At 59.4% G+C, this 15,131-nt stretch overlaps 2 protein-coding genes across 2 annotated transcripts; both read right to left on the bottom strand.

Moving 5' to 3' along the window:
* Nucleotides 1–4,639: 4,639 nt before the first annotated feature.
* Nucleotides 4,640–5,323, bottom strand: LOC140668887 (uncharacterized). The gene has a single exon (XM_072898206.1). It carries the CDS (start codon nt 5,321–5,323, stop codon nt 4,640–4,642), a length of 684 nt encoding a protein of 227 aa, XP_072754307.1.
* Nucleotides 5,324–12,760: 7,437 nt separating this feature from the next.
* LOC140668886 (uncharacterized) lies at nt 12,761–13,162 on the bottom strand. Its single transcript, XM_072898205.1, has one exon. The coding sequence runs from the start codon at nt 13,160–13,162 to the stop codon at nt 12,761–12,763; it is 402 nt and encodes a 133-aa protein (XP_072754306.1).
* Between the last annotated feature and the right edge of the window lie 1,969 nt (nt 13,163–15,131).

Raw genomic sequence — 15,131 nt, 5'->3', positions numbered from 1 at the left:
CCATTCGTCTCGTCCGAGGCTACAGGACGGTGTCGCACGCGGCGGCCACCATCCTGGCCGGACTCCCCCCTCTGCATATGGTCGCAAATTCATACAAACGTTTATATGACCGGAAATCCGCGGCACGCAGGGGAGGAGTCGCCAAGATTTCGGCCAGGATACTATGCACTTGGAAGCTCCAGGAGAAAAAGTCCCTCGAGCAGCGATGGATCGCGTCGCTGCACGAGCGCCCCCCAACATCCGGGGAGAGGACTGTATCGGCCGTCCTGCCCTGTCTGGAGGAGTGGCTGGACAGGGCGTGGGGCAACAGTACATTCAGAATGACGCAGGTGCTCTCCGGACATGGGTGTTTCGGAAAGTACCTGCACCGTATCGGACGGGAGGCAAGCGAGACCTGCCACCACTGCGGTCACGAGAGGGACACCGCGCAACACACCCTCCAAGCATGCCCAGCCTGGAGGGACGAGCGCGACGTCCTAACCCGGACTATCGGGGGCGACTTGGCGCTGCCGAGCGTCGTCGTCAAGATGCTCGGCAGCGAGGACAACTGGAGAGCCGTGGCCGCCTTTTGCGAGGCGGTCATGGCCCAGAAGGAAAGCGCCGAAAGGGAGCGTAGACCGGGACGGGCGAGGGGAAGGGCTCCTGGCAGGAGACCTTAACCTCCCCCACCACCTGGGCCCTTCTTGCGTCCGGTGACGGTCCGGCTGGTGCGACTTCCGCCGCACCCGCCGCCGTCATCGTCGCCATTGGCAACGGCGCACCCACCGACACCCACGGGAGCGCCGCCGAGATGACAGTCAGTGGGGGGAGGGAGCAAACTGGTTCTGCTCGCCCTTCCCCTCTTTACCTCTCCCTTTTTTTGCCCTCCTTTTTAACCCCCAGATGAAATGAGGGTCGAGATCCCCAAAGTCTCGACTCCTTCCCCCCACCATCGGGGGGATGAGAAGACACGACGGGAGGAGGTAGTGGCCCTCCCGTCGCAGCGTCAAAGTTTGATTTGGAGAGGAGGGGAGTATAAGATATATTCTTTTCTCCCCTCCCTCCCAGAAAGAACTCCAATTAAGGAGTGCGGCGAGGGGAGGCTCCTGAAGTATTGCATCGCTAGTTCCAGGAGTCTCCCCTATAATCGCCAAAGAAGCCACTCGTGAGGTTTTTAGTGGGTATGCCCTTAAATAGGGAGAGTCCCACATACCCCCCGGATACCCACATTCGGGGGGGATGCGTAATGCATTTTCCTCACGTAAAAAAAAAAAAAAAGGTTCCTCCCTGATCTTCCCCGATGATGCGCCACCTTGACGTGGTGGGGAGGCTTTGTCCTGAAGCCCCGAAAAACCGGAGTGGAGGGATAGCTAAGAGCGCATCTTTAGCCAGATTTCCTCTTGGACTTCGGCTCGGGCAGAATGCATAGCACCGGCATGCATACCTGGGTGTTGGACGTTTACAAATCGGTCCCTGCTACAGACGCGACGGTCGCGGCGGAAATGATGGTGAACGCCACATAGTACGCCGAAGGCGAAAGCCCTTAAACCGGAGAGTGGCTGGGCGGGGGTTGAGGAGTAACGAAGGCACTACGCGAGGACCTTAGCGCGCCCGCCTAAAGAGCGTCCTCTCTTCCGGAGGAGTCCTTTTCAGAAGAGCCGATCGGATGGAGAGGCAACCGATGCTGATCGGGCTCCCCGGGTGCCGATCCTGAAGTGAGGCTTACGCGTCGCAAATCCCAACAAGACGGGAAGCGAGCGGTCGGGGCGCGGCTTCTTGGGGGGAGGCGGACCTACGGGTGCCGACGAGCCTCCCGGGACGGTCGCGCTTCCGGGCCATCTCGGTGTCGGGGGATCCGCCGGCTCCTCGGGGACTGTGGGTTTGGCCGGCATCGCTTTGGTCGTTGTAGGGTAGTCGCCACCCTACGATGCAGGGTTCGGGTTGGACCCGACCTGTTGGCTTGACAGCAGGGCGAGGCATCAGGGGGCCGCTCACCCCTGATTCGGGTTTTGATGGTGGGTGATGGAGGAATTTTCGGCTGGATTCGAGTCCCAAAGTCACCAAACACCGCAACAGGGGTCCTCTTTCCTCTGTATAGGAATATCGAAAGACGGATCGGTTAACAGGACGCCCGATATAGGTTGAAGGACCGCAGTCCCGATGCTATACACGGTACGCACAAGGGTCCGCCTTCCCCCTCGTATAAAAACGCGGAGGCGGGGACACGGTTTAGGAAGCCCGATGTGGGTTGAAGGACATTACCGTCCCGATGCTACACACGGCTCGAACAGGGGTGCGCCTATCCCCTGTACAAAACACGGAGGCGCCCGGTGCAGGGTGTCTATCAGCATGCGATGGCACTCTGCCTCTAGATATAAGGTAGTTCTTCACCTTACAATGTGGGTGCGAGCAGAACTTTAGCAGTTGGTTTCACGTGGAAACAATCCTTGAACTAGCGATGCAATACTTCAGGAGCTTCCCCTCGCCACACTCCTTAACTGGAGTTCTTCCTGGGAGGGAGGGGAGAAAGGAACATATCTTATACTCCCCTCCTCTCCAAATCGAACTTTTACTCTGCGGCGGGAGGGCCACTACTTCTTCCCGTCGTGCCTTCTCTTCCTCCCGATGGGGAGTGGTGGGGGAGAGTCAAGATTTAGAATCTCGACCCTCCTCTCATCTGGGGGGAAGGTTAAATAGGGAGGGCAAAAAAGAGGGAAAAGTAGAGGGGGGAAGGTCGAGCAGAACCAGTCTGCTCCCTCCCCCCACTTACTGTCATCTTGGCGGCGCTCCCATGGGTGTCGATGGGTGCGCCATCGCCGGTGGCAACGATGACGGCGGCGGGTGCGGCGGAAGTCGCACCAGCCGGACCGTCACCGGACGCAAGAGGGGCCCGGGTGGTGGGAGAGTTTGGGGTCTCCTGCCAGGAGCCCTTCTCTTCACCCGTCCCGGTCTACGCTCCCTCTCGGCGCTTTCTTTCTGGGCCATGACCGCCTCGCAAAAGGCGGCCACGCCTCTTCAGTTCTCCTCGCTGCCGAGCATCTTGACGACGACGCTCGGCAGCGCCAAGTCGTCCCCGATAGTCCGGGTTAGAACATCGCACTCGTCCCTCCAGGCTGGGCACGCCTGAAGGGTGTGTTGCGCGGTGTCCTTCTCGTGACCGCAGTGGTGGCAGGCCTCGCTTGCCTCCCGTCCGATGCGGTACAGGTACTCTCTGAAACACCCATGTCCGGAGAGCAACTGTGTCATCCTAAACGTACTGTTACCCCACGCCCTGTCCAGCCACTCCTCCAGACAGGGCAGGACGGCCGATATCCGTTTTCCCTCTCGGCTAACACGATCGTTTCGTCCGCGTAGCAGACGACCGTGCAGCCGGGGGGGATGGCTGTCCTTACCACCCCGTCGAAGGCCAGGTTCCACAGGAGTGGCCCGAGGACCGACCCCTGTGGGACTCCACATCCCACTCGTCTCGTAACCTTTACCGCGTCCCTGTTGGTGTAATGCAGGGAGCGGTCGCTGAGGTACGATTGGATGATCCGGCGGAGGTATCCCGGCACGCCGAAGCGGGCCATGGCTCTTTGGATACATCTCCAGGGCAGGGTGTTAAAGGCGTTCGAGATGTCAAGAGACACGCCGATCGCCACCCTGCCCTCCCGCACCGCGGCCTCCGCAAAGGCGCGCATCCTCAGTACTGCGTCCACGGTTGATCTTCCACCGCGGAAGCCGTACTGCCGGTCATCCAAGTTCGGCCCGATGCTTTCCAGGTGCTCGACGAGGCGATTGGCAACTATTCTCTCCAGGATTTTGCCAGCCTCGTCGAGCAAACATATGGGCCTGAACGACGAGGGGATCTCCATATTCTTGCCTTCCTTGTGCAAGAGGACCAAATTGGCCTTCTTCCATCTCGGGGAAGACTCCCAGTCTGAGGCACTTCGTGTATAGGTGTGCAAGATGCCCACCCATCACCTCAAAGGCTCCAGCCCACGTCTTCCTAGGGAGACCATCGAGTCCGGGGGCCTTGGTGCCGCGGAGTCTCCGCCTGCACCTCTCCATTTCTTCCCCCGAGACCGCCAGCTCCTCTGACCATTCGGGTCCTCCCCCCGCAAAGATGGGGGAGGGAGTATCCTCCTCCTCAGACTGGGGAAAAAGCCCTCCGACCACCCGGTCCAGGGCTTCCGGGGAAAGGGTCTCCGTAGCCGGTGGCCCTCTATTGCGAAGCTTCCCGAGCACCATTTGGTATGGCCGTCCCCAAGGGTTCTCTTCCAAGTACGAGAGGAACTCGTCCCACGCCCAAGCTTTCGCTTTTTTTATTTCCAGGCGTAGGGCGTCCCTGGCCACTCTGTACGCCTGGTAGAGGCCTCTAACTTCCTCTACCGGCCTATCCTTCTTCTTGGCCCGGGCGTATTTCCTCCTTTGATGGACCGATGACCGCCGCAATTCCGCGATCTCCCCGGTCCACCAGTACGCCGCTCTACGGCCTTGCGGACCAGCCTTGATCCGGGGCATTGACGCGTCACATGCATCAGACATGACGCCCCGGATCCACTCGACTTCCTGCTCTATGTCCCTATCGGCCTCTCTCGATTCTCCTCTCCCCAGCCACGTGGCCGAAAGGATCGAGGCCATAAAGGCGTCCTCGTTCATTTTCTTTTTGCTCCAGCGCCTAGGAGAGGTCGTCTCTCTCAGCCGTCGACGCTGGAGCACCCTCGGGTGTGACCACGAGGCCGTAGACTATGTATCTATGATTTGACAAGGTCTCGACCTCCGTGGCCACCCTCCACCCTAGCACCTTGTTGAGGGTTGCTGGGGAGGCCCAGGTAAGGTCCACCACCGACTCTCCCCTTTCCCGTACGCAGGTGCTTATCCCTCCCTTGTTCAGCAGCCTTAAATCCAGTGTCGCGACACACTCCTTGACCGCGACACCTCGGCGGTCCGTCCTCGGGGAACCCCACGTCATCGATTTTGCGTTAAAGTTTTTCGAGACTACCACCCGCCCCACTCCAATCCCGCTGATGATAGCGGAAAGGGAGTCCAACCTCTCAGCAAATCCTGAGAGGTCCAGACTAGGCGGCAGGTAGACCCCGACGACCAAAACGGGTCCCCACCTGACCGCCACCCACCCTTTGCCCTTGCCCACCAGTGTGGCGGGAAGTGAGGCCGGAGCATCCGCCCTCCATGTAATCGCTACGGAGCCCAACTCGTCCCCCACCCACGAAGGGTGCTCGGGGATCCGGTACGGCTCCGCAGCAATGCCCAAACCACAACCACGCTCCGCCAGAGTGTGCACAAACAAGTCTTGCGCCTGACGGGCGTGGTTGAGATTTGCCTGCAGGACCCGAGCCGCCATTTATTTATTATTTAAATTTTGACTCGGGCCTGCCTCCGATCCCTTTAAAGAAGAGGGGCTTTCGGGATCCCTTTCTCATCCTGTACCCTCTCCTTCAGGGGGGTAATCTGGGGTGAGGAGATTTGTATCCTCGTCCTCCCCTGTGTTTCCCTTCTTCACCTCGGTCTCGCCCACCATCCCAGCTGTCGCTGTTCCGGCGGGTACTCCTTCCAGAGTATTCTCCCCTTCTATGATGGTGAGGACATCCTCCGTTTCCTCATTTCCCTCCATTTCCTCTCTCCTCTCCTTCAGCTGCTTGTTGGGGGGAAGCAGGAATTGTTGAGGTCTTTAGCTTTTTTCTCCACTTCCCCCTCTCTCTTTCTCTTCGGTTGCGACCTAGGTGTGACGCGCCGCGGGGTGTGAGAGTTCCCCCATCCACTGCCCTCTTCGCCGCGTCGGGTCCTTTTTCCTCTGTAGAGGATCCTTTTTCCCCTATAGAGGAGGGTTTCCGGCCAGTGCTCTCCTCTACAGGCCTGCGTGTTTCCCCACTAAGGGCCCCGGTAGTTCGCCCAGTCATTCGACCACCCTGCGCAATGGGGCAAGCCGCACTCCCCGCCCTATGTTTTGCCGGCTTCCCTTTATCCGCGCATATGGGACATCTGGGCGCCGCCCTACAGTCCGCCGCTCGGTGTCCCTCCTCCCCGCACTGGAAGCAACCGAATCTTCGTTCCACGGTTGCTGCATTTCGACTTTACGTGTCCCCTACCCAGGCATTTAAAGCACTGGAGGGGCCTCTCCTCCAGCAATTCAACCCTGGCGTGGGCCCACCCAACCCTTATTCTGCCGGCTTTCGCCACCAGATTGGCGGCAGCTGCAGGGCATTTGGCCCACGCCAACCCCATCTCGTTGGGGGCTCTTCGAATCGCCCCCACCTTGATGTCCCCGTGAGCACATCCACCGACTTCCGCGATTGCGTCCCTTACCTCCGAGGCCTGGACTGCATCGTCCAGGTCCCGAAACAGGAGCTCCGCAGTCTTGGTAGGGAGGGATACCCTAACTCCCTCCGCCCCCTCCAACGCCTTCCTAAGTTGGAGGCAAAAGCCATAGCCTTTTGGCTGGCTCTTTCACCTCCCACTTCATATATAATCGCCCCTGTCAGGGCCCTCCTGTTTTTGAGCTCAGTGATGTTGAACTCAGTCAGGTCGATCTGTCCCCTCGCACGGCGGACCATTTCGCTGTATTGCCCCTCCGGGCATGTAAGGACAACCGCCGCGGTGCGGGGGACCCTTATCGGCCTGGGGGCACCAGCTCTCTTCTTACCCCCATCAGGGGGTTCAGGTGGTGGTGGTCTCTTCTTCTCCCCCTTCTCCTTTCCCTTCATCTTGGTTGTCGGGGGTGCCGGGGATGCGGTCTCCTTCTTGCTCCTCAGCTTCCCTTTCTTTTCCAGTGCCGCCGCATATGTGAGCCGCTCCTTGTCGGCTGCCCGCGACGGTCCTGGGACTGGTCCTCCTCCGCCTTTAATTATGGCGGCTTTAGTTCCCGCTCCTCTTTCTTTTTGCCCTCTGAAAGGGCCCTGATCTTCTCCCACAAAGGTCGATCCCGAGGCGAGGTTTTCGGCGTACCTAACCTCTACCATCGGGTCTCCCTCCTTGAGATACTTCCGCTCTTTGATAACTTAAGGGCCTCGGACACGACTTTCTCCACATTCCATCCCACCTCGGGGTTGGCCCTAATTCTTATCTCCCCCTCCTGCATGAGCGAGAAGGAGATTGGCGGTTTTTTACCTTGGGGTTGCGGTACCTCCAATTTCCTCGCCGCCCCCTTTTTCCTGTTCTTTCTTTGGTTTTTCCCTTCCCTTTTGTCAGGTCCCACCTCTCCTTTTATATTTGGGAACTTCCCCCCTTTGTATGATCCCGCGGAAGATGTGTTTGTTCCCATGAGTTTGGGAACCACCGAATCGGTTTCTGGGGTTCCTTTCTCCAGGAACGGTTCGGTCTCCATCTCTTCGCTGGAGCCTTCTTCCGCGTAATTAACTACCCCCGTACCCTCTCTGCTCCTCGTACGAGGGGCAGGGGTAGGGGTACCTGAAGCCACCTCCAGGGGAGGTTCTTTCCTCCTGATGGGCGTACCTTCTTCTACTCTTTTCCTTAGGAGTGCATTCTCCTCTATAAGCGCGGTCTCTCTCCGCGTCAGCTCCTCCATCTGGCGCTGAAGGGAACCGCTCGTTCCCTTCAGTTTTTCGACGTCCCGTCTCAGCTTTGTGTTTTCCTCAATGAGGGCCCCAAACTGAGCCTTGGTCTCCTCCAATTGCCTCCTTACTTCGTCAGAGGACATGCTTCCCCTACTGGCTAGGGTAACTGCCTCGGCAGAGGTCACTAGCACGGCTTCACAAGAAGCCTGACGAAGTCTCCTTTGAGGTTTTTGGAGACCTTCGCTACCTTCTCCACAGCCTGTGTTGCAGTGAGTATCTCTGCGCAGACATCAGCTGCCGGAGAATTTTTAAGTTCCTCCTCGATCTCCTTTTGAGATTCAGTTTTCCCCAGGTTTTGTTTCTTTCCCCTGGCAGAGCAGACCTGTCATAGACCCATTGGAATAGAGCCAGTTCCTCCTGAGCTTGTTTGATCCGGTCCATAGTCTTCTTGTCCTCGTACTCGCCCGTAGTTATCGGGCGACCTTGTTTCCTCTTTTCAAAGAGGAAGGACCCGGTATCACTCTGTGAGTTCGTCGAGCCGGCCGATCCCAAACCGTCAACGTCGGAATCATCCTCCACCTCGATAACCTCATCAGTTCCTTCTTTCTTGCTCTCCTTTTTGAGCGGTCTCGCCCTCATCTTTTTCAAGACCGGGTCTAAGTTCGCTTTTTCCAAATCAGTCAGCGACCTAGTTTTCCTGACCACAGGGACACCAACGGCCGCCCCGACCGAGGCTCTCCTTCCTCTTCCTTCCGTGAGACTCGTAGTGTCTCTCGTTACGCCCACCTCCGTATTTGTTTTTATTGGCTCCATTTCTTGTTAGTTCCCGCTCTCCGCTGCGGCTCCGTCACCCAGGGTATATTCTCACCTGCCGCAGAGTGTCCCGAAACGTGACCGGCAACACTCCACGACAGGGCCCCAAGTTCCCTCGGGGGGGTGACATACGACACGGGCCGGGGGATATACATCCCCGGCACTGGTCCTCGGCCCGTTACTCACCCATGGAGGTTTTGACGCCTCCATGAGCTTTCGGGGGTTCCCGGCCTCCGACCTCCGGGATACCGCAGCGGGTGGTGCCACCCGGGAGGCCCCATGGACGGTTGGGACTGGGTCGCCGCTCCCCGGCCCAGTCTTACCCGCCATGGCGACCAGCTTGCACGCGCCCTTGACGAAAGTTACCTCCCATCAGAGGGCCCCGACAGTGCACCGCTTCGGAAGGGAAACGGTCGCGATGCACCGTCGGGCTCAGTCCCGCCGTCGAACCCTGCCTCGGAATACGTCCAAGCGGCTCCGACGACCGGGCCGACCCGGCGCCGTCGGGCTATGCCCGTGCGGCCCGCGCCGGTCCTCCTCCGCCTCCCCGACCCCGTCCTCGGAAAACGTCCGAGCAGCTCGGAAGAGGCCCGGCCCGATGGGTCCGGGAGTTCCGGAGATCCATTGGCCCGTCCGCTTCCCTCGCGGCGCGCACTCAGGGGCAGAACCCACTGAGCCGCCTGCACGCGAGATGGAGTCCCACGACTGTGGGACGCCAGACCATGCCAGCACCCACATCCCCCCGAGGGACGCCGCACGGCGGGAACACCCACACGCGCGGAAACCCTCATGTGCCAGGAGCACCCAGCGGTGTGTCACGGGCGGGGAGCAGTCCTCCCCCAACGGTGCCGTACCACCGGGCGATTGTACTCAGGGCCGCTTACCCCTACCAGCGATTGGGTCCGCGCTTTAGACCACCCTCAAGGGGGTGGGCGCAGTCCCTAAGGGAGTCGCTGGGCTCCCCTTGTACCCTTACTAAGAGTACGGTGCGCTCTTAGTTCCCCTTCCACCCCGGAGGTTCACCCAACTTGGCCGGAGCCGTGTGGGTGTTCCATGGAGTTTCAGGGTTAAGCCTCCTCGCCACGACAAGGTGGCGCACGACAAGGAGGAACCTAACCTTTTTTTTTTTTTTTTTTTTTTACGTGAGGAAAATGCATTACGCATCCCCCCGGAATGTGGATATCCGGGGGGTATGTGGGACTTTCCCTATTTAAGGGCATACCCACTAAAAACCTCACAAGTGGCATCTTCGGCGATTGTAGGGGAGACTCCTGGAACTAGCGATGCAATACTTCAGGAGCCTCTCCTCGCCACACTCCTTAACTGAAATTTTTCCTGGGAAGGAGGGAAGAAAGGAACATATCCTATACTCCCCTCCTCTCCAAATCGAACTTTTACTCTGCGGCGGGAGGGCCACTACCTCCTCCCGTCATGTCTTCTCTTCCTCCCGATGGGGAGTGGAGAGGGAGAGTCGAGATTTAGAATCTCGAAACTCCTCTCACCTGGGGGGGGTTAAATAGGGAGGGCAAAAAAGAAGGGGAAGTAAGGGGAAGAAGGTCGAGCAAAACCAGTCTGCTTCCTCCTTCCACTTACTGACATCTTGGCGGCGCTCCCATGGGTGTCGATGGGTGCGCCGTCGCCGGTGGCGACGATGACGGCGGCGGGTGCGGCATAAGTCGCACCAGCCGGACCGTCACCGGACGCAAGAGGGGCCCGGGTGGTAAGGGAAGTTGGGGTCTCCTGCCAGGAGCTTTTCCCCTCGCCCGTCCCGGTCTACGCTCCCTCTCCGCGCTTTCTTTTTGGGCCATGACCGCCTCGCAAAAGGCGGCCACGGCTTTCCAGTTGTCCTCGCTTCCGAACATCTTGACGACGACGCTCGGCAGCGCCAAGTCGTCCCCGATAGTCCGGGTTAGGACATCGCGCTCGTCCCTCCAGGCTGGGCATGCCTGAAGGGTGTGTTGCGCGGTGTCCTTCTCATGGCCGCAATGGTGGCAGGCCTCGCTTGCCTCCCGTCCGATGCGTTGCAGGTACTCTCTGAAACACCCATGTCCGGAGAGCACCTGTGTCATCCTAAACGTACTGTTGCCTCACGCCCTGTCCAGCCACTCCTCCAGACAGGGCAGGACGGCCGATATAGTCCTCTCCCCGGATGTTGGGGGGCGCTCGTGCAGCGACGCGATCCATTGCTGCTCGAGGGACTTTTTTTCCTAGAGCTTCCAAGTGCCCAGTATCCTGGCCGGGATCTTGGCGACTCTTCCCCTGCGTGCCGCGGATTTCCGGTTATACAAACGTCTGTATGAATCCGCGACCATATGCAGGGAGGGGAGTCCGGCCAGGATGGTGGCCGCCGCGTGCGACACCGTCCTGTAGCCTCGGACGAGACGAATGGCCAATCTACGCTGGACGCAACGCATCGCGTCCTGTATGCGTCTGGTGGCCATCGCCTCGCCCGCCCACACCGGTGCTGCATACATTATTATGCTAAGGACGGTGTGCGCGTAGACGCGGCGCACCCGACCGTCCGGCCCTCCGAGATTTGGCAGCAAGCGGCTAATCGCTGCCGCCGCCTTCTCCGCTCTCGGGACCAGGCGGTCAAAGTGACCCGCGAAGCTCCATCGGCCGTCGATGTGGAGCCTCAGGTATATAATCTGGAACCCCACGAGGACAACAGTGCCGTCCACATCTAGTCGGGAAATGGGGGAAGGCTCCCCAGCGGCCCAGCGGTCGTAGAAGTAGACCGCCTCGGTCTTGCTGGGGGCCACCCTCAGGCCAGTCCGGCTTATGGCCCTCACGAGGCCTGCCACCCCTTCGTTGGCCCTGTTTAGGGCTTCCCCCCAGTTGTCCCCCTCGGCTACCAGCAGGGTATCGTCGGCATACCCGATGACCCGACAGTCGAGGGGGAGGGCGGTATGGAGGACCCCGTCGTACCCGAGGTTCCACAACAGCGGGCCCAGCACCGAGCCCTGTGGAACTCCGCAGTACACGCGACGGGTGTGACCCTGGCCGTCTTGGTCCTTGTATTCGAGCCTACGGTGACCGAATTAAGCCCGAATACCCCTCACGAAATATTCGGGGACGCGGTGGGTGATGAGAGCGTCCCCAATTGCCTTCCACGGGAGGGTTAAAGGCGTTGGACACGTCCAAAGCGACGGCCAACGCCTCCCGCGTTCCACAGCTGACTCCGTGAGGGCCCTGACGCGCAGTACGGCGTCCACCGTGGACCTGCCCTCACGGAAGCCGTATTGTTCCTCGTGAAGGGAAGGGACCTCATCGCGCGCCAGATGCTGGACGAGTCGGCGAACGAGAATCCTCTCGTATATTTTGCCGACCTCGTCCAGCAGGCAAATCGGCCGGTACGTTGACGGGTCACCCTCCTTCTTACCGCCCTTGTGGAGAAGAACCAACTTGGCTCTTTCCCACATTGGGGGGAATTTCTCCTCCGCGAGGCATCTATTGAAGATGCCTCTAATCCACCCGGATAGGTTTGCCTCCTCCAGGGCGAGCTTCCAAACACGCCCTGGGATGCCGTCCGGGCCAGGAGCCTTGTTGTTCTTGACCTTTCGGACGGCATCCCTCATCTCCTCCTCGGTGATTTCGAGATCCCTGGACCAGGCCTCGGCAGCGCCGGTGTTCGCGCTGCGCCAGTCGAGACCTCGAGGGTCGGATTTAGTCGGGAACAAAGTCCCGACTATTTGGTCCAGGGATCCCGAGGGGAGGGTTTCCGTCACGGGGGGCGCCCAATGACGAAGTTTGTTCGTCACTATCTTGTATGGGCGCCCCCACCGGTCGGCATCCAGAAACGCGATCAATTCGTCCCACGATTTCACCCTGGAGGAGCGAATGGCGACACTCAGAGCCACTCGAGCGGACCGGTAGTCGCTGAGTGCCTCGGCTTTCCAGGCCTCGTCGCCACGGCGCTGGGCGCGTTTGAGGAGTTTCCTGGCTGCGACGGAGGAGCTGCGAAGAGACGCGATCTCCTCCGTCCACCAATACGCAGCCCGGCGCGAGTGGGGCCTGCTTTTGAGCATGGAAAAGTCGCACGCCTGTGTGATCGAGTCTACCAGGCGCGCGACATCCTCCACTAAGTTCCCCACTCCCTCCTCTGGCGGATGGTGTTGCCAAAGGATGGCCTGGACGGCCGCCATTAACCTATCCGGGTCTAACTTTCTCAGATTCCATCGCGGCGGTGGCGCACCGCCGGTCGGGCTCCCGGGCTGGAGGGTGGTACAACCGAACTCGATATATCGGTGGTCTGATAGAGTCTTTTGGTCGACCAGCCCCCACGACCAGTTTAGGCGTGCCGCGGAGGTGGTTATCATAGTGAGATCCACTATGGCCGCCCCCCGCAGCAGCCGGTCGCACGTAGGCTCGTTGCCGGTGTTTAGCAGGCATAGCCCGAAAGCCCCCATCCAATGCAGTAGGACCTCTCCCTTGGGAGTGGTGAGCCGGTCTCCCTACGCTTGCGCTCTGGCGTTGAAGTCACCGGCCACCACCACCTCCTGGGGGAGCATGCTGCGTATGCAGTGCTCCAGCTCCCCCAGATACAGTTCAAATTGGGAGAGGCCCCAACTAGGCGGTGCGTAACACGCCACCACCGCGATGGAACCCCATTTCACCGCCACGTACCCCCTTCCTGACTTGAGTAAGGAACAGGGGGGGTTGTAATTGTCCGTGCCGCGTATGACCGCGACCGTGCCAGAGCCGTCCACCCTCCAATTAGGATGGTTTGATGGGGGTCGGTACGGCTCCGACACGATCGCCAGTCCTATACCACGCTCGGCGATAGTCTGCAGGAGTAAGTCCTGCGTCCGCCGAGCGTGGTTAATGTTTGCCTGTATGAATTTACATGCCCTCATTGATGTCGGTAGAGAGAGCCTCCGTCGACTCAGACCCCGCACCACGTGGCCGTGGAAGCTCCATCCGCGTTCGATGGCGCATTACCCACGGGCTCAATTTCGCCCGGGGTAAGGGTGTCTCCTTTCACGTTACCACGCTTAGGGTCTAAGCGTGGCTTCCTTTGGGACTTGGGGGAATCGGAGCAGAGCTCTTTGCTCCCCGCACCCTCCTCGTTTCCTTCTCTGATCGAGTCCGCGCGCCGCTTGCGACACTCCGATGTGTCCATCGGCGCGGGCGCAGACTCGGCTGAAGCCGTTTGGTTCGCTTGTGGGATTTCTCCTACAACGACCTCCATCAGGGACGGAATTGGGCTCTTGTTTTCGATTCCCCCCTTCTCCCCTCCTACCGACGGGGTAGGTTTTTTGGAGGGAGAAATCGATTTGGCCTTCTTCCTGTTGAATTTTTTCGGGAGGTGACAATTCATGCCCCCCATCCTGTGCCCCGCGGGTGCCCCGAAGTCAGCACAGAGTGCGCAGTGCACTCTTTGTTCTGTGCAAAAGTTGGCCTTATGGCCCTCTTTGCCGCATCGGAAGCACAGGTTGGCGCAGGATCGGTCGTTGCCGCATTGCTGCTGCACTTGCCCCTCCTCCATGCACTTAAAGCATCGGAGGGGGAGCCGCGGCAACAGCTTGATGGGTGATTTGTACCACGATATTGGTACCTTTCCCATCTGTGCCAGTTTGTTGGCCGCGTCTATCGGGCACTGCACCAACACCGTGTTAAGGCCGGTGTGGGGGGCCTTCACGAACGCTCCCACCTTGACGTCCGAGAACCCGCATTTGCCCTCCCCGGAGATTGCGGCAACAATCTCCGCCCGGGTAATGGAATCCTCCAGCCCCCGAATGCGGAGGTCGGCCATTTTCTGGGGGCACGTGACTCGCACTCCTTCGTTGTCCCCGGTCACCTCTCTTACACGCTCGGCGAGTTGCCCCGCCTTGCGTGCCTTGTCCTCGCCAGAAATTTCCAGGATTAAGGCTTCGGTAAGACCTTTTCTTATCTTGGGGCTTCCTTCCTCGATTCCCAGTTGGTCTAGTTTAACCTCTTTTCTGATGGCGGCCATGTTCTCGCCATATTTCCCTTCTGGGCAGGTTATCATGACCGCCGAGGTTTTGGAAACCTTCCTTCTACCGGGTTTCTCTCCCCCCGCTACCTGCCCCCGCTTCTGCTTACCCCGTTCACTGAACGGTGACCGGGCCACAGCAACGGGTACCGTTTTGGAGGGGAGGGGTGTCTGTCTTACCTTTCTCTTTCCTTTACGTCCGACCACCACGCTCCACGGAGTTTCGGTGGTCGGAGAGGGGCCATATGTCCCGGGGTCTGTCGACTTCTTGTCGAAGGGCCCCGGGCCTAATGGTCCTCCGTCAGAGGGTGGAGCCCCAGAGGGTTCCGCATCCTGGCGAGATTTCCTTTTAGGTATTCTCATCCAATGCGAATGTCGGCAGAGGAGGAAGGGGAGAGATCTTGGTGTTCGCACGAACCTGGCTTTCTCCCTTCTTCTTTCCCTTCTTAGCCACCTTGTTCCTTTGGCTGTTTTTGGGAACAATATCCTGTGTCTTGGGCTGAGTTGGTGAGGGGATCTCAGCCTCGGCCTTCTTCCCCATTGGCGACTGGGTGTGTGCGTTCAAGGGAGCAGATTGGACCGCCTCCCCCTGTCCGTTCGTTGCTTCGAAGAATCGCAGCATCCTATCCCTCAAGTCAACACCGATTTGTAGGTGTTGGTTGAGAGCTTCATACAGGATTGCGAACTCATTTTGGACTGGTGGGCAAGTGATTGGAAGAAGGGATCGAGGGGATCCACTTAAAAAGGGCCCCTGGGCCTCCGTTACGCTCGCGGCCTGCGGTTCTACCTCCATGCAGGGGTCACCAGCCAGGCCCGGGGACACGCATGCCGGAGATAGTCCGCCCCTCCTCAAGGCGGTCTTCTTAGGG

This window comes from Anoplolepis gracilipes, chromosome 8 (genome assembly GCF_047496725.1).
Source record: "Anoplolepis gracilipes chromosome 8, ASM4749672v1, whole genome shotgun sequence".
Taxonomy (NCBI): domain Eukaryota; kingdom Metazoa; phylum Arthropoda; class Insecta; order Hymenoptera; family Formicidae; genus Anoplolepis; species Anoplolepis gracilipes.
Note: the sequence above shows the minus strand (reverse complement) of the source record. Positions and strands in the feature narration are given on the sequence as shown.